We start from the raw sequence: 16,533 nt of genomic DNA, 5'->3' as shown, positions 1-16,533 counted from the left end.
TAATTGATGCAGTGTTCTGCATCAGTTTTAGTATCTTAAAGCCTGAAGCAATGAGATCAGTGACTCTGAAAGAGCAAACACTAATTGCAGCTGACGATTAATAATATTGCTATTTCAAAATATTTGGTAAAGTATACTTATGATCTTGGTCATAGCTGTCTCAGTGAGGGTCAGATTTTGCTGTCCTTACTCATGTCAAATAATGTCTTACGTTGGAAGTAATAAACTCATAAATTCAATGGGGAGAATGATGGCAAAACATGACCATAGTGACCAAAAGCAACAGTTGCTTCTTTTAGTCTCTGACAGCTGCTAGAGCAGGTTTTTTTTTCCCAGACCATCCATCCTAAATTCCGACCTGTTTGAGTATGGACCTATATTTAGTTAGCAAGATTAAGTTGCAGAGGCTTCAGGCAGGGCAAAGCACATTGGTCTGCCTTTTTTACGGACAGACCTTTGGGCAGACAACAGCTAAAGCTTTCTGCTCCCTCCCCTTTCCCAACCGTTTGTGAAATGGATTCCCAAAGGGAACTCACTGAAGAGCTCAGACTTTATCAATCCACCCTTCTTCAGGATGGCCTCAAGGAACTCCTGGAAGACAAAAAGTTTATAGATTGCTCTCTAAAAGCTGGTGACAGAAGCCTGCCTTGCCACAGATTGATCCTGTCAGCATGTAGCCCTTATTTTCGTGAGTATTTCTTGTCTGAGCAAAACGAAGAGGAGAAGAAGAAGGAGGTGGTTCTAGACAATGTTGACCCCAACATCCTGGATCTGATTGTCAAATATCTTTATTCAGCAAGTATTGATCTTAATGATTCTAACGTGCAAGATATTTTTGCCTTGGCCAGTCGTTTTCAGATCCCTTCTGTATTCACTGTGTGTGTCTCCTATCTTCAGAAGAGGCTTGCTGTTGGTAACTGTCTGGCCATCCTTCGGTTGGGTGTTCTGCTTGATTGCCCAAGACTTGCATTTTCTGCCCGTGATTTTGTCTCAGATCATTTTGTGCAGATCAGCAAAGAAGAGGACTTCATGCAGCTTGCCCCGCATGAACTTATTTCAATTATTTCACCTGACAGCTTAAACGTAGAGAAGGAAGAACTGGTATTTGAAGCGGTAATGAAATGGGTCCGAACAGACAAGGAGAACAGAGTAAAGAGCCTGGGGGAAATTTTTGACTGCATACGTTTTCGCCTTATGCCAGAAAAGTATTTCAAAGAGCATGTTGAGAAGGATGATATAATTAAAAGCAACTCAGACCTTCAGAAAAAAGTAAATATTATTAAGGATGCTTTTGCTGGAAAACTGCCTGACCCTAGCAAAAGTACAGAAAAGTCTAACAAAGGGGAGGTGAACGGTGATGTCGGAGATGAAGATTTACTGCCTGGCTACCTAAATGACCTTCCCAGGCATGGTATGTTTGTCAAAGACCTAATTCTTCTGGTTAATGACACTGCTGCAGTAGCTTATGATCCTCTTGAAAATGAATGCTATCTAGCAGCCCTGGCAGAACAGATTCCCAGAAATCATTCCAGTATAGTCACCAAGCAAAATCAGGTCTACATTGTTGGAGGACTGTATGTGGAAGAGGAGAACAAGGATCAGCCTTTCCAGTCATACTTCTTTCAGGTACCAGCTTTACAATTGTTGAAGCAGTAATAGCTACTTGTTAGAGTTACTGAAAAGTATTTTGAGTCTTTGCAGTGGAGTTGCCTAGTCTCAATCGAGAGAAATATTTATAGAGGGCTATTCCTGTCTCAGATAAATAAATGAAGCCAAGGGACCTGCATCTTCTCTTTCAAGATCAAGCCCCTGGTGAGATCTCAGAAAATATTAGAAGGATTAGTATAGTACATCTAGGCTTTTTTTGTTTAAAACCCAGATACTTCATGGTACGGATGCCTAAATTTAAGCCTAATATTTTTGTAAAATATTTTCTGTGAATTTCTGTGAACATCCATGAAACTTGAGTGCTTAGCTGCTTTAGATCTAGAGATGTCTTTTTTTTTTGCATCTGAAATATCTTTATGATAGCAGTAGTGTGCATATTTTAAATGCTACTTTTGTCACTAAAATTCCAGAAATCACATTTGAATCTACATTTGAAAGTCTAAGGGCATTCTACAATAAGTAATTTAGAGGTGGAAAGTTGTTTTCTTGGCAAATTGTTAACATCAGCAGACCAAATACTGTGTCTCAGCTGAGAAAATAATTTTATATCTCTGTAAATCTGTAAAAATATAGGACAAATTAATACAAACTAACTTCCACAACATATTTCGGAACAAGAGCAAGATGGCAACTTGGCATGCTTATGCCAGAAGCCAGTTCTGTTGTGTTCTTAGCTAACTGGTTGCATGCTTTGGGGGATATCTAAGCTATTCCATCATGAATTACACTGCTGGCCATGTCCTGTCTTCAGGCACATTTATCTAAGGCAGTGAAAGTAGGTCCTGTTCCAATATGAAGTAAATCGGAGTGATAAGCAGTGAATTTTAAAGCCTTCAAATATTAAAAAAATGCAAAAATTGTGTTATTGCAGTATGGCTCACTGTGATTTCATGCACAATAAGGGTTGGTTTCAGGCATTTGGGATACCTATGAGAGCTGTCTTAATTTGCTAGAGAGGGATTAGCAGTGTTTCATTTCCCTGCACAGATGTAAAACTCTGATCACAGAAGTGTAAAGCTTGTTACAGAAGTATTCTTCCAATAGAAATATTGTGTTGATGTAAAAAAAAAATATAATCCAGAATTGAATATTTAAGTCTCAGGCTACTAGAAAGGGGCCTCTGAAAAACCAAAACTTAAGACTGATATTAAAAATTGATGAAGTTTTCAGAATCCTGCTTTATATATTTGCATACATTTCCTGAAATCCTGCTCTCATCTGTCATCTTTAAGCTTGCTTGCTACTACCAATAGTTAAAATATTTTCTGCATTTCCCGTGTGGCTGTTGTTCCCTCTAGAATGTTAATGTAGTGCCAAACTGATTTTCACTTACCCATCTCCCTTTCTCCACCAGTGAAGCACCTGTTGCCATTTTACTGGGTAGCTAGCAATCCAGAAGAAAACAAAGCTGCCACTGGCTCAAAACCAGATGACTAGTTTATTCCCTGTCAACAGCAGATATATCAACTTTGAGACTGATTCACTAAGCATGCTGTGATCTGTGATAGGTACATTTTCTCATCATTACCCCACCCAGATCAGCTACTGGGGCAATCTATGTCCCTGAACTAAATTTCACTGTTGCAGTAAAACTTCCTGTCCAACAGGAGTGGTCTGTCAAGTCCGGGAGATGCGTTTTTACAGGGAGGCCTTCACTGTGGAACACACTTCTGGAGAAAGGTTGTCACTGCAATAAACCCAACTGTGATTACTTAGAACTTTCCCTTTCTTTCTATCAAATGCCTTTGCACTTGTACAAATTCATGTTTTACCTTCTCTTCCTATACACAGTAAAGCAAATCCAGATGAAGCACCACCCCTTTTGCTCTAGGGATTGCAGAAGAAACATCTGTGCCATTTGCCACATTATGTTTTCCTGATTTTTAGGAACAGTGTGAGGGTGTCTGGCACCTCTCATTGTAGCAATGAGCGCTGCTGGCTAAATGTGTAGGGGTGGAATGGCAGGAGTGTCTGCTTCCTGCAAGCAGGGAGAACTGCAGCTTGTTTTTTCCAGCATGATGGAGAGGGACCTTTAAACAAGGATGAAGAGCATAATGAAGGGGCAAGGAAAGTGAGAAGTGATGATGATGAGCAGGTGCAAAGAGAGCTGTGTAGTATTTGCTCTGCTAGCTCACAGCACCATCAAGTGTGGGTGGGTAGAAATCATCAACCTTTAGCTGCTCAAAGAAGGGCAGGTTGCTCAGGCAAGCAAATAAGCTGTACATAGACACTGAGTGCCATTAGATTTATTTTGTGGAACAATGTTCATTGTGTGGATGTTTGCCATTTGCCTTTCCTAACACTCCCTGTTCTGATGCTGTTTCAGCTGGATAGCATTGCTGGTGAGTGGGTTGCCCTTCCTCCACTGCCGTCAGCCAGGTGTCTCTTCGGGCTGGGAGAGTCAGACAACAAGATCTATGTAATTGCAGGCAAGGACCTTCGCACTGAGGAGTCTCTAGATTCAGTATTGTGCTATGATCCTGTGTATGTTTAAAATTTAATTATCCCCACCGAGGACATGTAAATAGCCCATTGTTAGCTGAAAGAGCCTAACAGTGACATTCTTGTTCCAGAGCAATGAAATGGGGTGAGATCAAAAAACTACCCATCAAAGTATATGGCCATGCTACTGTCTCAAACAATGGACTGATATATTGTCTTGGAGGAAAAACTGATGATAAGTGAGTCTCATAAGTCTTTTCATGACAATTTATAACATTATTTGGTTGGTCTCGTATATGTCCTCACATCCAGAAATCAGGGTTTCCGGTTTTTTCCATCTCTGGATTAAAATTGCTAGCAAATTGGCAGAAGGCAACATGTTATGGTGTATCTTTCTCATGATATGGTAAAATTGCATATAAAATCGCAAGTAGTTATTTTAGTGACTTATTTCCAAAATAAATACTTACTTACATTGCAGACACATTAGTAATAGATAGCTATGAGGACCATCACTGCAAGTAGTATTTCCTTGCAGATGAGAATACTTAGGTGACATGGAATTACTGTCCCAGTTTTTCAGATTTTCTGACCTTTGATGCCTGTTACACCTGAGTGGGTATAAAATTGGGGAAACCAGTTTTTACTCACTGAGGATGTGGTTGTAATTTATCAGGGTTTGTACAGGGGACATTTAAGATACAAGCTTGTCAAATCAGCCAAAACAGCAGCAAAATCTTTCTTTTAAAACCTTTGTCATGCATCCTTTCTCAAACCCATCTGAGCACAATATGCTAGGAAAGGATGTTGCCTTTCTCCTGTAAGGTACAGTGACATTGCTGCCCTGTGTAAGCAGTGTTTGACATTTTCCTTAGTTCTATGTATGTGATCAATGCTTTGTAGACATGCGAAGGCTCCCAGAATAGAAACAAGAAAAGATCTTATTAGGAGGAAAGAGATGTTATACATAAACCCACAGAATCCACTTCAGTGAGGCGTCAGTTGGAACAAGCCAAAAGTTCATCAGAAGTGATCCCAGGTTTTCTTTTTCCTCCTCAGGAAATGCACTAACAGACTGTTTGTATACAATCCCAAGAAAGGAGACTGGAGAGACCTGGCTCCAATGAAAGTGGCTCGCTCGATGTTTGGAACAGCCATCCATAAGGGCAAGGTTGTCATTGCAGGTGGTGTCACTGAAGAAGGCCTTACTGCATCTGTTGAAGCTTTTGATTTGACGACTAATAAGTGAGTGTAGTATCCATGCTGGTTTTAAGTGTTTTATCATTTAGACTTTTAGGAGCTCTGAGCTAAGAGTCACAAAGTTGTTCAGGTGTCTGCACTCCCACTGCAACCCTTGGTCTACATTCACATCTTCAGCAGCAGCTAAAACAGCCCCCATCTCTGGACATTTTTCCTGCCCCACACACATTTCCTGTGCTAGCATAGCTGCATTGCAAACACAGTTGAAGAGCTCATAACCCACCCTCTGATTTTTATTTATTTCTTTTTTAAGTCTGATTACTTTCCCAATGTAGTTGACCACACAGCCACATAAACAGATGTACTGGGATAATAGGGGAGAAGCAGGAGAAATGGGCAGGGGCCACGTAGTCTGGTTGAAATAGTACAGGCACTAGACATGAAACTTCATCAAGAGAAGTTTAAAACCTACTTTAAAACTCAAATTATGTCAATGATACTTGAAATTGGGTAGTTGGGGAACAACGCATCTGTAGAAAGGAGATTACTGATGATGGGACCAGGAGAACTCTAAGAGGTCGTCTCTGGAAAGAGATGTCACCAGGGTGTGATGCTGTGACTTAAGACTTGTAGGAAGCCCCTGTGGGTATGGAGACACTGAAACTCACTGCTGATATATCTCAGAATGTTTTGTTTTTACTAAAACATTCACTCAAGCAGTCTTTGGTACCTCAATTTATGTAACCCAGAAGCGTATTTTTAGTGCATTCACTTCAGAATATTGTGTGGTTTTCTTTTAATCTTTAGGTGGGAGGTTCTGCCTGAATTTCCTCAAGAGAGAAGTTCCATCAGTTTAGTCACCTTAAGTGGAGCTTTGTACGCTATTGGAGGCTTTGCCATGATTCAGCTTGAGACTAAAGAATTTGCCCCCAGTGAAGTCACTGACATATGGAAGTAAGTTTAACTTGATTCACATTTTCCTGGTGAAAAGCCGTATCTAAAAATTGAGGGTTGTAGAAACTGGAGGGTAAAAGTAGTTTTCTGTTTCATGCTGGAAATGCACCACAGCACAGGCTGTAAAGTACCTTTCGACAGCTTGTCTAAAAGAAAAATAAACATGATATTTGGATCTAATGACTGCTTCCACCTACTAATAATTGATCTCTCTGGATCATGATCTTCAGATTTTTTTTTCTGTTTAAAAGAGCAAGTTGCCATATCTCTTGGCAAATTTAGCTTTTTCAGTATTTTGTGACATTCTTATACAGCAAAGCCTGTGTACACAGAGGTTTGTACATATTCATTCATGTTTTAATAGTCCAATGGGTAATTGTTCCAAGAGAATCAGAAATGCCTATCTCCTAGATAATTTTTTAAGCTAAATCATGGTTGCAGTGATGAAACAGCACATCTCTGCTGTGACTCTTCAGCTGCTCAGGTAAACTCAGAAGGATAGGAAGGATTCCCAAAAAAACACTTTTGTATGTAAGAATCTGAAGGAATTCAGCAAACGTACTTAAGGAAGAAGCTTATACAGGAGTAATTAAAGTGACACAGGTCAGCAATAACCTTTAGGAACTAGGAAAACTAGGAGAACTGACATGTGCAAGAACATCTTGAATTCTGTTCTGGAGGACAAAAGCACCCTTCTGTGGCATCCTTCAGCACATGCTTGCTACAAGCCTTTGCAACGTGTGGACTATCCTCCTTGTCATGTATGCATGATGAAACATCACACTCAAATTTTAAGAAGTTATGTTCTGACCTGATTTTGTTACATGCAGGTACGATGATGAAAAGAAAGAATGGATTGGCATCCTGAAAGAGATCCGATATGCTGCTGGAGCCTCCTGCCTAGCTACACGCTTAAACCTCTTCAAGTTATCAAAACTGTAAACAAAATGCTGGAAAATGTGGTATGGTGAGGGAGTTTTGATAGGCTCTTCTGGGGTTTTTTTGCATGACAATGTCCCCACACTGTACAGAGTTTTATAGCAGCGTACTAGTTGTACGTTAACTGTTAAATAGTTCATATGTCTGTCCTAGTCTTAAGATATTTACTAATTAATCAGCAACTCAGTTTTTGCCACTGTTTAAAATCCTGATGATTCTGATCAATGTTGATTAGAATAAATGAAGATTTCATAGAGAACTCCATTTTTCACTCCACGAAATTGCCAATAAAACTAGGCAAGACTTCCTTACATTTAGACAATCCAGGATACTGGTGGTTTATCCTCCAATCAATGCCTATGAATTAATTGTTAAATAACTACAACTAGTAGGTGGCTAATTTTGTTCTAACTGTTTGTATAGCCTGGTCTCCCCATTCAGCAACGTATGTAAATCCTGTAATCTTCGGATATATCTAAAGAATTTTTTCATTAGAGCCTTCTTCCAATTTAGCCTGGAACTGGAGTGCATATCAAAAACAAAAGTGGGCTTATACTACATGGCCTAAGAAACGTCAACCTCAGCCAAAGCTGTTCTAGTAGCCAGACATGAGGAAAGACAAGAAAAGTTCATAAGGTTAATAACTCTACTGTTTCATCTATGATGTTTAGGCTTCTGGTAAGAAGGATTTTCCACTTTTTTATGCTTTTATATTTATTTCCAAAACTATTTTATGGAAATTGTTCTCAGATATCTGAGGCCATTATCAAGCATCAAGCAATCATGAAATGTCCTAGAAGAACTGATAATCATCAAATACCTACAGCACAGAGGACGTTTCAATCTAATAAAGAGTTGGTGCATTTTGATGTCAAAACTTCTAATAATTAAACTTTTGTTTCTAAAACTTACATAAAATTATCACTTGAATGTGCCTTCTTTTAGCCATCAGCTCATCACCAGTATTATATAGACAGGACACAGATTTTTGAGTACAACCTTTGCCCAAAGCAGAGCACTCGGTTTCCTTAAAGTGGAACATGCCCACCATTTTTATAGGGCATCTCTTCAAAGGATTTCTCCACTGAATAGAGTGTCATAAATCTAAAGAATGCAATAAAGCTGAATGTCATTACAACTGATATAGCAGGAAAACTGGAAAAGTCATCTACCGCACCTGACTAAATAGCAACTCCAGCTCCAGCTCCCTTGCATTGCCTTCCTAGGAGAAAGAGGTAAACATGGTGAAGACAGAGCCATCATAGCTCATTTATGTTTCATACACTGGTACTTGAGCTATGGGATATCTTTTCTGTTTTCCTCTTTAGTACCCAAGTGTTCAGCTGTTCCTAGCATCTTTTCATTGGTTCCAGTTAAATCACTGGTTTACACCAGTGATCTGCTCTTAACGCTTGGTGTTTTAATATAGAAGGAATGACTGAAGAGGATCAGAAGCAGCACAATTTACTGAAATACTCTCATATTTTGCTTTTCTTAGATGCCCTTTCTGAATCCACTCATAGCAGATTTTAATCCTTTTCCCATGGTGAATGTACATAACTTTAGTTACAGTCACTGCCACCTTTCTTACACTCCAAGGTTGCTACTTGAAAGCCATCTGTACAGAAGCAGGGTCATGCAAGAGCCCCCTGACTTGTAGCCCACCTTCTCAGATGCTAACCTCTATTTACGAGTTCTTCTCCCTTGTATACAAAACATAATGTGCATATAGTCTTTGTGCTGTGCCTTCAATGACATTTCCTGAAAGCACATATATTCATCCATTTGATACCATAAGCAGACTAAAAGTTTTTTCAGTCAACCCATAAACGTGGGACTGCCTCAAGTGGAACTTTAGATCGCCTCAACTCACAGTTTATAATAGTTGTCAGGTTTTACTGGCTTTTCATTTAGTGTCCTTATTTGTACACAGTCAATAAAAATATTTTCTTCTACTACTGAGTAGTAACAAAACCAGTGACAGCCAAGTGCATAATGGTCAGTTCAGGAATGCAGTTGCTTACCTCTGCTAGGTTTCCAAGGAAGTGGTAAGAAGAATGTCTATCCCTTTTACTAAAAAGGCTAGAAAACATATCCACAAGCAGTTGTTATGAGGCAGTGGCAGCTGTAGTAACAAAATGTCTGCCTCTGAAAATAAGCTGATTTGCAGAAGCATAACCACTCTACAGATACTGCCCTACAGTGAACATTCTCCTGGCTGTTGCACATCTTCCTTCTGTGTCCCAGTATCTTGTGCCTCCTGACACAAACCCTGGCTGAGCATGATCCTGGCAACCTGGAAGCCTGGTAACTGGCAAATGGTTTTAAAACATGATAAATAGACCAGCAATGTTTTTACCACCAGTAACCAAGATAGATGTCACTCTCTGAGGACTTTCCTTGGTCTTGGTTTCAAATTTCAGCCTAATTTTGCTCTTTTGTACACTGTCTTATTTATAGAACAGGCAGGATAGTTTGTCTAGTTTTGTTTCTATTAACAAAGGCCCATCCAATGCATAATGCCATAGTAATCAATTTCGTTAATTATTTAGTTGTTAGCAAGTGCCTATGTCTGACAAAAGCATTATTTTCTCCTGATCTTCTATAAATCTTTCGGATATCCCTTCCCAGTTGCACTGAACTGGAGTACAGGTGTTTTAGGGGTCTGGGTGACTGCCAGACCTTTAGAACAAGTCTGTCTTTTAGGTATGCGAAGGCGTTCCAGAAGGCTCAAGCCATACTTCTGCACACACCACATCACAGGGTAGGAGAAGCAGCTGGCAGTTCCTCACCACACAACACCCTCACCCAACACAGTCACCCACAGTACCTCTGTTCTGGAAGATGGAAAGAGAACGGCTGCAGTAGCAGTCCTATTCTTAGCAAATCTGCATTTCAGTTTCTTGGTTTCACTGTACAGATACTGTTTGATCTCTGTTGCTCATTCTGTCACATGCTGGAAGACAGACATAGTTTTCAGTACATCTGCTGCCCCCTCTCTAACAGTCAAGACTATTTCCAACTTCTTCTTGGGACAGCTTTGTATCTGGCTAAGCCTCTGTGCTTTATTTAGGAGATAATAATGTAATTTTATGGCAAAACTGTCTTAGACTCATGTACCTAAAGAATGGCTTCAGATAATTTCACCATCCTTAAAATTCTAAGCATCCTCATGAGATCATCTCATGAGATCAAGGCCCATTGGGACCTGCCTTTTGTAACCCCAGACAAATTGAGGATTATATCTCTTGACACCTGATGCCCCATGGCAAGCTTTGGTCCAGCAGACTCACAGATAAAGAGATTTTTGGACATAGTTCAGGATTATAAGGAGTTTAATGGCACATGATGTGTCTGTATAAAAAAATACTTCTGACTACATGTCTGACATCACTGTATTCCATACAGATGCTTTTTCAGATATTCTAGCCGTTCACCTTTTGTTGACAGAACCATAGAATTCCATTCAAAGTGAGGAATCTGTAGAACAGAATCATACAAACTAAGTGTTAACATCATCTGGTATAAGCCAGATAGCACCTTACAGCAAAGAAAAAGGCTCTTTAATATCTGTTCTCCACTTGAAAATACTTTATCATCTATGTTTTCTAAAAGCAAGACTTATTCTAGTACTGAAAAGGATAATTTCTCAATCTGAGATTTCTCCTTGTTTCAGTATGGTCAGTTTGCTCACAAAAAGCAGCACTGTTGCAGAGCTGTGAAGCAAATACCCATGCAGTACAGGCTATGGCACCATTTTGACATACAAAACAAGAGAAAAATCTCAGGTCACTACAGCTAGTAATGTTAATGTATGAAACTGGAATGGGGTGTCTGTAGCATGACATTTACTGTCAGAACAACACAAGTAAGGATGTTTATCCTGTTAAAAACCAAACCAAACCAAAACACAAAACCTTAAACTTAAAGAGGGATTCTAGCTAAAATTAGAGTATGGGAGTAATTGCATATGCAAGAGAATCTGCATTCATGAGCTTCCATTATCCAAATTTTTCTGTGCTCATGGTTGTGGATTAAGTCTGGCCATTAGTCTTCCCTGTCACAGCACCATGATTGCTGCAGACAAACAACATCCATATCCTGCAGCTCCCATAACTGTTTCTCTACCATTTAAGGAAGGAATGTTCAATCTTTTTTCTAGAGTAGAAATCTTCAGTGAATTGAAATGGAAGTCTTGTTTCCTTTTTCTCCTTTACTCAGGCTACACTGAGACTGCTAGTCTGCCTGCAGTAAGGTAACACTGAGACCTTCTGACTTCAGTTTTTTCTGCAGCACTTTCAGAGCAGGTGCAAGTTTTATGAAGTCTAGAGAACAGCTTGGAATTTCCCCCCCTAATAAGAAGTTGCTCTCATGCAGTGTACACTTTTAACAGTATTTAAATCTGTTGCAAGGAAAATGTATCAATCTGCACAATCGATACAACTCAGAAAGGACATAAAATATTGCTGACTGCTCACCTGAACCACCCGGTACCCCAGCATTTCCAAGTGTCGTTTTTTCACTGCAGGTTCTCCTTTCAGGTGATGTGAATTTTTGCTAAAAGCCTTTGAATCAAGAAATTCCAAAGCAATTCTGCAAACAACAAAAATTAACATTTACTTTCAGGTTCTACCTTAATGACAAGAAGTGGTATTTCTAGTTCAGTATTGATAGCTGTAGGAAGACTGTTACTAGATAATCCTAACAATTCATAGGAAAAGAAAATTAAACAACTTCCTGAAACTAGAAAGCATATTCCTCATACATATCCAGAGATACCTAAACTTCATGTGACTTAGAAAAAGCATTCCTCTCTGTAACTACTTTTGTTCAAATGGTGAAAACATCTAACCAGCATTTTCAAGGCTTACATTTGAAGAACTGAGAGGCAAACTGTATTCCAGTCTCATGAAAAGCATTTCAAGAATGTCCTGTCTGTCCTTGTGAACTGGGTCTGGCTGGGATGGTTACTTTTCTGTATGGTGCTGTGTTTTGTATCTGTGACCAATAAAGTGTTGATAACACCAGTATTTTGGTTGTTTCTGATGAGTGCTTACACAGCATCAAGCCCTTCTTTAGCTCTCGTGCTGCACCCACAGTGTACAGGCAGGTGCCCACAAGAGGCTGGGAGGGGACACAGCTGGAAGTTCAACTGGCAAAGCAATATTCCACACCAGATAGCATCATGCTCAGCAATAAAATGGAGTTTTTCCAAAGTAGTCACTGCTCCAGAATTGGTCTGCTAGCAGTGAGTGGTTGCATTTGCATTGTTTTCCTTTTTTTCCACATCTTTCGTGTGCTTTTCACTTACTCAACTGTATTAATTGCAATCCAAGAGGTTTTTTCCTCACTTTTGCCCTGCAGATTCTCTACCCCATCAAGCTGCAGGGGAGTGTTTGAGTGAGTGAGTGGGATCTGGAGTAAACCCACCACACCTAGGGAGGCTAAAACTCTTAAGGCTTTGGAAAAAGGAACAGAAAAAATAAATACCCTGGGGGTTGCAACAACTGTTTTGGACATAAGTATCAGAAACCTTGTCAAAACTTGATCTAAACTGGGAAGCTTTGAAGAGCTAATGTGCAAGAATTTGATGTACTAACCTCTGAGCTCCAGGTGGCAAAGCTCTTCTCCCTTCATCCTTCATGTCATGTCTCAAATGTATTCCCTGCACATCATCTAAAGGTAAATTCTGAACCGTATAGGAAAGAGGCTTTTTATTTTCATCCAGAATGCACTCAAAATCTGTGAGAAAACACAACAAAACTGTTTAACTGGCATTAAAAAAGGGAAAGAATTTCACCTGTACTGTGTTATAATCATAACTAGAGATACCCAACATTATTCACATTACACAGGAAATTTCAGAACCTATATTTTATAAAACAATTTCTTCTTTGCAGTATCTTGTGGTCACCCTAGAGGCTTCTTCATCTTGGTGATGATATTGATATCAAAAGTCTCCATTACAGTCCTTAAGAGGATTAACTTCTCACCTATTTCATAGTAGTATGGTGTGAGAACTGATATTCTTGCATAACTGCTTCCTCCTAAGATCTCTGTCAGCATTCTGTGCACATGCTGTCGCAGTGGATTTATTCGGCCACTGCCTACAAAGACAAAATAAAGAATTCATACATCAAAACTTCCACAGACAATGTTTTGAAAACAGCACTTTGTGACACTGCATTTTTGACAGCCAGCCTACCAAATGGAAGCCTTTCCACAGATCCCTGGTGTTACTCCATTCTAAGTCAGAAAGCATGTGATCATATTATGTGTGGAAAGTGGCAGATGTCTATGAAGCATGAACTCAAAACCAGACTTTCCATCCTACAATTTTTCCCACTGACATACTACAAACACTTTAATTTCAGGTTTTACCTGTTGGATTTTGTTTCTTTTTGATTGTGCTCAAACAGTTAAATAAGTATTCACTTATTTTGCATCTATCACAGGAGATCCCCCTATCACTTCTCTGTTGCAGATTAATTACCTTCCTCCATTAAATATCTACATTCCCAGATAAAGCACCTGAGTTCAGTGGATAGCACAACAGACCTTCCCCGTGAGAACTAGCGGAGCAGATACTGAGTTTGCATCAGCTGGATTGTCTGAACTGATCACTGTTCTGAAAGATTTCAGCTGCTACACTTGGCCACTAGCCTACTTCTCCACCTCTCTTCCTCAATATATCTTGATTGTTTCAAGGAAGATGACAGCACTGAGTTTGAAAGGACACAGCAAAAATGCTCATCCTAAAAAATTTAATTCAAACATTCAGTCTTGGAAGTGATGCAGGGATCAAAGTGATGCATCTCCTCCAGTAGATAATCCTAGTGATCCCTCTTCCTGCCTTTCCATCCTCCATGCAGTATACAACCATTTCTGTGTATTTTAATTTTATTTCTCATGTAGAAGTATCCCTTCTCTAGCACATTAATTCTCCTGGGGAAAACTGCTTTCTATCTGCCGCACTACTAAGCGGTTGCACTTTTCAAGAACACATCCTCAGCAGAGAGTGGGATGGACCCTTCTGAGCTCCTATTGTGTGATAGTGCCAGCATGACAGTTTTCGAAGAACCATCTAGCAGACTGTTGAGAGCAGACTGCTAATAGTAAAAATGTCAGCTTCTCCTCTCCTAAATTACTTACTGGTATGAAAGACACGTTGGCAGTAGCGCTCGTGAAACCAAGGGATATGAAACTCCGGGCACTCCAGACAGACTGCTCTGTTCAGTTTCATCAGGTAGGAGCTGACTTCCTGCTTTACGGTATCGGGCAGGACTGAGTTAAACAAAGTAAAAAAGATGTGAACTAAAATGTAAAAAAATTCAACACACTGAACTCAATGGCTACCTCTGAATTACGTACTAGAGGTGCAAATATCTGTGTAGTACAGCAGTTATAAAACTCATGCTGCAGAATCATGGAAAGGTTCTCAGAATCCCTGAGGAAAATATGAAAAATAAAATTTTGCTTAATATTAAGAACAACAGTAAGAAAGAAGAAAGCAGCAATTTAAATGCTCTTTTATCATTTAACTTTCAATGAAATGGCTGAAGGCAAAATGGCAACCATTCATTGATAGCAAACACAGTACAGGCAGAAAGGAAGGAAACACTCAAACACTTATTGGAGAGACAGGACTGGTGGGACTTTCTTCTTTCAGACAAGAATCCTGTATTACTATTTGTAGTAATAAATACACTTAGATAATTCTATTTCTAATAAATTTAAGAAATACTAAATAAGGAGTGCAATAATTTGCCTATAAAAATCATTTTAAATTATGTTCTCTCAATGGCAATACAAGTCTGTAGTTTTAAAGTCGGATCACAGAATCACAGAATCATAGAAAGTTAGGAGTTAGAAGGGATGATGATCTTTCGAATTCAAAAGATCAAGTCCAAGCCCCCCTGCCAGAGCAGGGTCACCTACAGCAGGTCACACTGGAACATGTCCAGGTGGGTTTTGAATGTCTACAGGGAAGGAGACTCCACAACCTCTCTAGGCAGCCTGTTCCAGTGCTCTGTCACTCTCACAGGGAAAAAATTCTTCCTAATATTTATACGGAACCGCCCATGGTCCAGTTTATTGCCCCTTGTCCTATTGTTAGTCACCTCTGAGAAAAGCCTGACTCTGTCCTCCTGGCACTCACCCCTTACAGATTTATAAACATCGATGGTTCACCCCTCATTCTCCTCCAAGCTGAAGAGACCCAGCTCCCTCAGCCTTTCCTCATAAGGGAGATGTTCCACTCCCTTAATCACCTTGGTGGTTCTGTGCTGGACTCTTTCAAGCACTTCCCTGTCCTCCTGGAACTGAGGGACCCAGAACTGGACACAATATTCCAGATTTGGTGTCACCAGGGCAGAGTAAAGGGTGAGGAGAACCTCTCTCAACCTACTAGCCACCCCCCTTCTAATGCACCCCAGGATGCCATTGGCCTTCTTGGACACAAGGGCACATTATTGACTCATGGCTCACATCCACCAGCACCCCCAGGTCCCTTTCCCCTGTGCTGCTCTCCAGCAGCTCAGTTCCCAACCTATACTGGTACCTGGGGTTGTTCTTTCACAGATGCAAAATTAAGCACAAATTTTTGTTTATTCCTTCCCTTTTAACACATGAATAATCACTACATTATATACACGGGTCTTTCCTGAAAAATGAATTGTTAAAAGAGTAATTCCACTTCTCAAGTTATATACAGGTCCACAATTCCATTTTATGACAAATGCTACATAATCAAATTCAACAGAGACCTAGATATTTACCTGCAAGTTGAGCATCCAATTTGCTTAGGAAAGAAACATCAAATATCCTTTTTATCAGAACTGGAGGAAAATACCCAGCCACTGCCAAAACATGACCAAGCACCACCAAGTGGTGAGTTTCAAAACAACCTTTAAAAACAAAACAAAATTGTATTAACACATGACATAATGCTGAAAAGATTTGCAATGCCCTTCAAAGACATTCAAGTTTCTGTCTTAATAAACACACAGGCAGATTAAGTACTATGCTAACTGCACCAAAGTGGAAGGTAACTCTTGCCAGGTCTTTGCAGGAGGAAACTAGAGTCTTAACAAGGGTAACTCCACAATATTTCAGTACCCAGCAAATTATCAGTTATCACAGTACTGTCTTCTAGTGATACTCATTTATGTGGTGTCAAATTATCTTTTGTCTGATGTACTTACTTAAGTTAGAAGTCAGATGTTGGATACAACTTTCAAAGAAGTCTTCATTGGCAGGCGGGTCATAATTCAGAGCAGAGAAAAGGAAGAGAATGGAATAGATTTCAAATGGGTGGATCTAGAAAAAAAT

General features: G+C 39.7%; 2 protein-coding genes across 15 annotated transcripts in view; one reads left to right on the top strand and one right to left on the bottom strand.

Annotated features, from left to right (window-relative positions):
* Positions 1-425: 425 nt before the first annotated feature.
* Positions 426-12,233, top strand: KLHL41 (kelch like family member 41). 5 transcript variants are annotated; one of them, XR_011726561.1, is made up of 8 exons: positions 428-1,626; positions 3,995-4,152; positions 4,242-4,349; positions 5,170-5,355; positions 6,118-6,264; positions 7,095-7,231; positions 8,149-8,438; positions 11,425-12,233. XR_011726561.1 is itself a non-coding variant. In XM_071747426.1 (7 exons), the coding sequence occupies exons 1-6, from the start codon at positions 514-516 to the stop codon at positions 7,204-7,206; spliced, it is 1,824 nt and encodes a 607-aa protein (XP_071603527.1). In that variant the 5' UTR covers positions 428-513; the 3' UTR covers positions 7,207-7,226; positions 11,425-12,233. The 5 variants fall into 5 exon arrangements, 4 of the variants coding, with proteins under 4 accessions (XP_071603528.1, XP_071603527.1, XP_071603524.1 ...); XM_071747426.1 differs by lacking the exon at positions 8,149-8,438 and having other exon boundaries at positions 7,095-7,226; XM_071747423.1 differs by lacking the exon at positions 8,149-8,438.
* Positions 8,134-16,533, bottom strand: part of FASTKD1 (FAST kinase domains 1) — a 20,530-nt gene continuing 12,130 nt past the window's right edge. For all 10 annotated transcript variants that reach the window (XM_071747413.1, XM_071747419.1, XM_071747412.1 and 7 more), the window contains 7 exons: positions 16,407-16,521; positions 15,981-16,109; positions 14,356-14,487; positions 13,197-13,310; positions 12,804-12,945; positions 11,682-11,796; positions 8,134-10,683 (listed from right to left, as the gene is read on the bottom strand). In XM_071747413.1, coding sequence (XP_071603514.1) covers positions 10,594-10,683; positions 11,682-11,796; positions 12,804-12,945; positions 13,197-13,310; positions 14,356-14,487; positions 15,981-16,109; positions 16,407-16,521 — 837 coding nt within the window. In that variant the 3' untranslated portion in view covers positions 8,134-10,593. The remainder of the gene's footprint in view (positions 10,684-11,681; positions 11,797-12,803; positions 12,946-13,196; positions 13,311-14,355; positions 14,488-15,980; positions 16,110-16,406; positions 16,522-16,533) is intronic.

This window comes from Heliangelus exortis, chromosome 6 (genome assembly GCF_036169615.1).
Source record: "Heliangelus exortis chromosome 6, bHelExo1.hap1, whole genome shotgun sequence".
NCBI lineage: Eukaryota > Metazoa > Chordata > Aves > Apodiformes > Trochilidae > Heliangelus > Heliangelus exortis.
Note: the sequence above shows the minus strand (reverse complement) of the source record. Positions and strands in the feature narration are given on the sequence as shown.

What these genes read in the sequence shown, in the direction of transcription:
- KLHL41 (XM_071747426.1), top strand. Translation starts at nt 514, where the DNA reads ATGGATTCCCAAAGGGAACTCACTGAAGAGCTCAGACTTTATCAATCC. An exon ending in GGAGGAAAAACTGATGATAA is followed by an intron (nt 4,350 to 5,169) that starts GTGAGTCTCATA and finishes TTTCCTCCTCAG; the next exon opens with GAAATGCACTAACAGACTGT. An exon ending in TTTGATTTGACGACTAATAA is followed by an intron (nt 5,356 to 6,117) that starts GTGAGTGTAGTA and finishes TTTAATCTTTAG; the next exon opens with GTGGGAGGTTCTGCCTGAAT.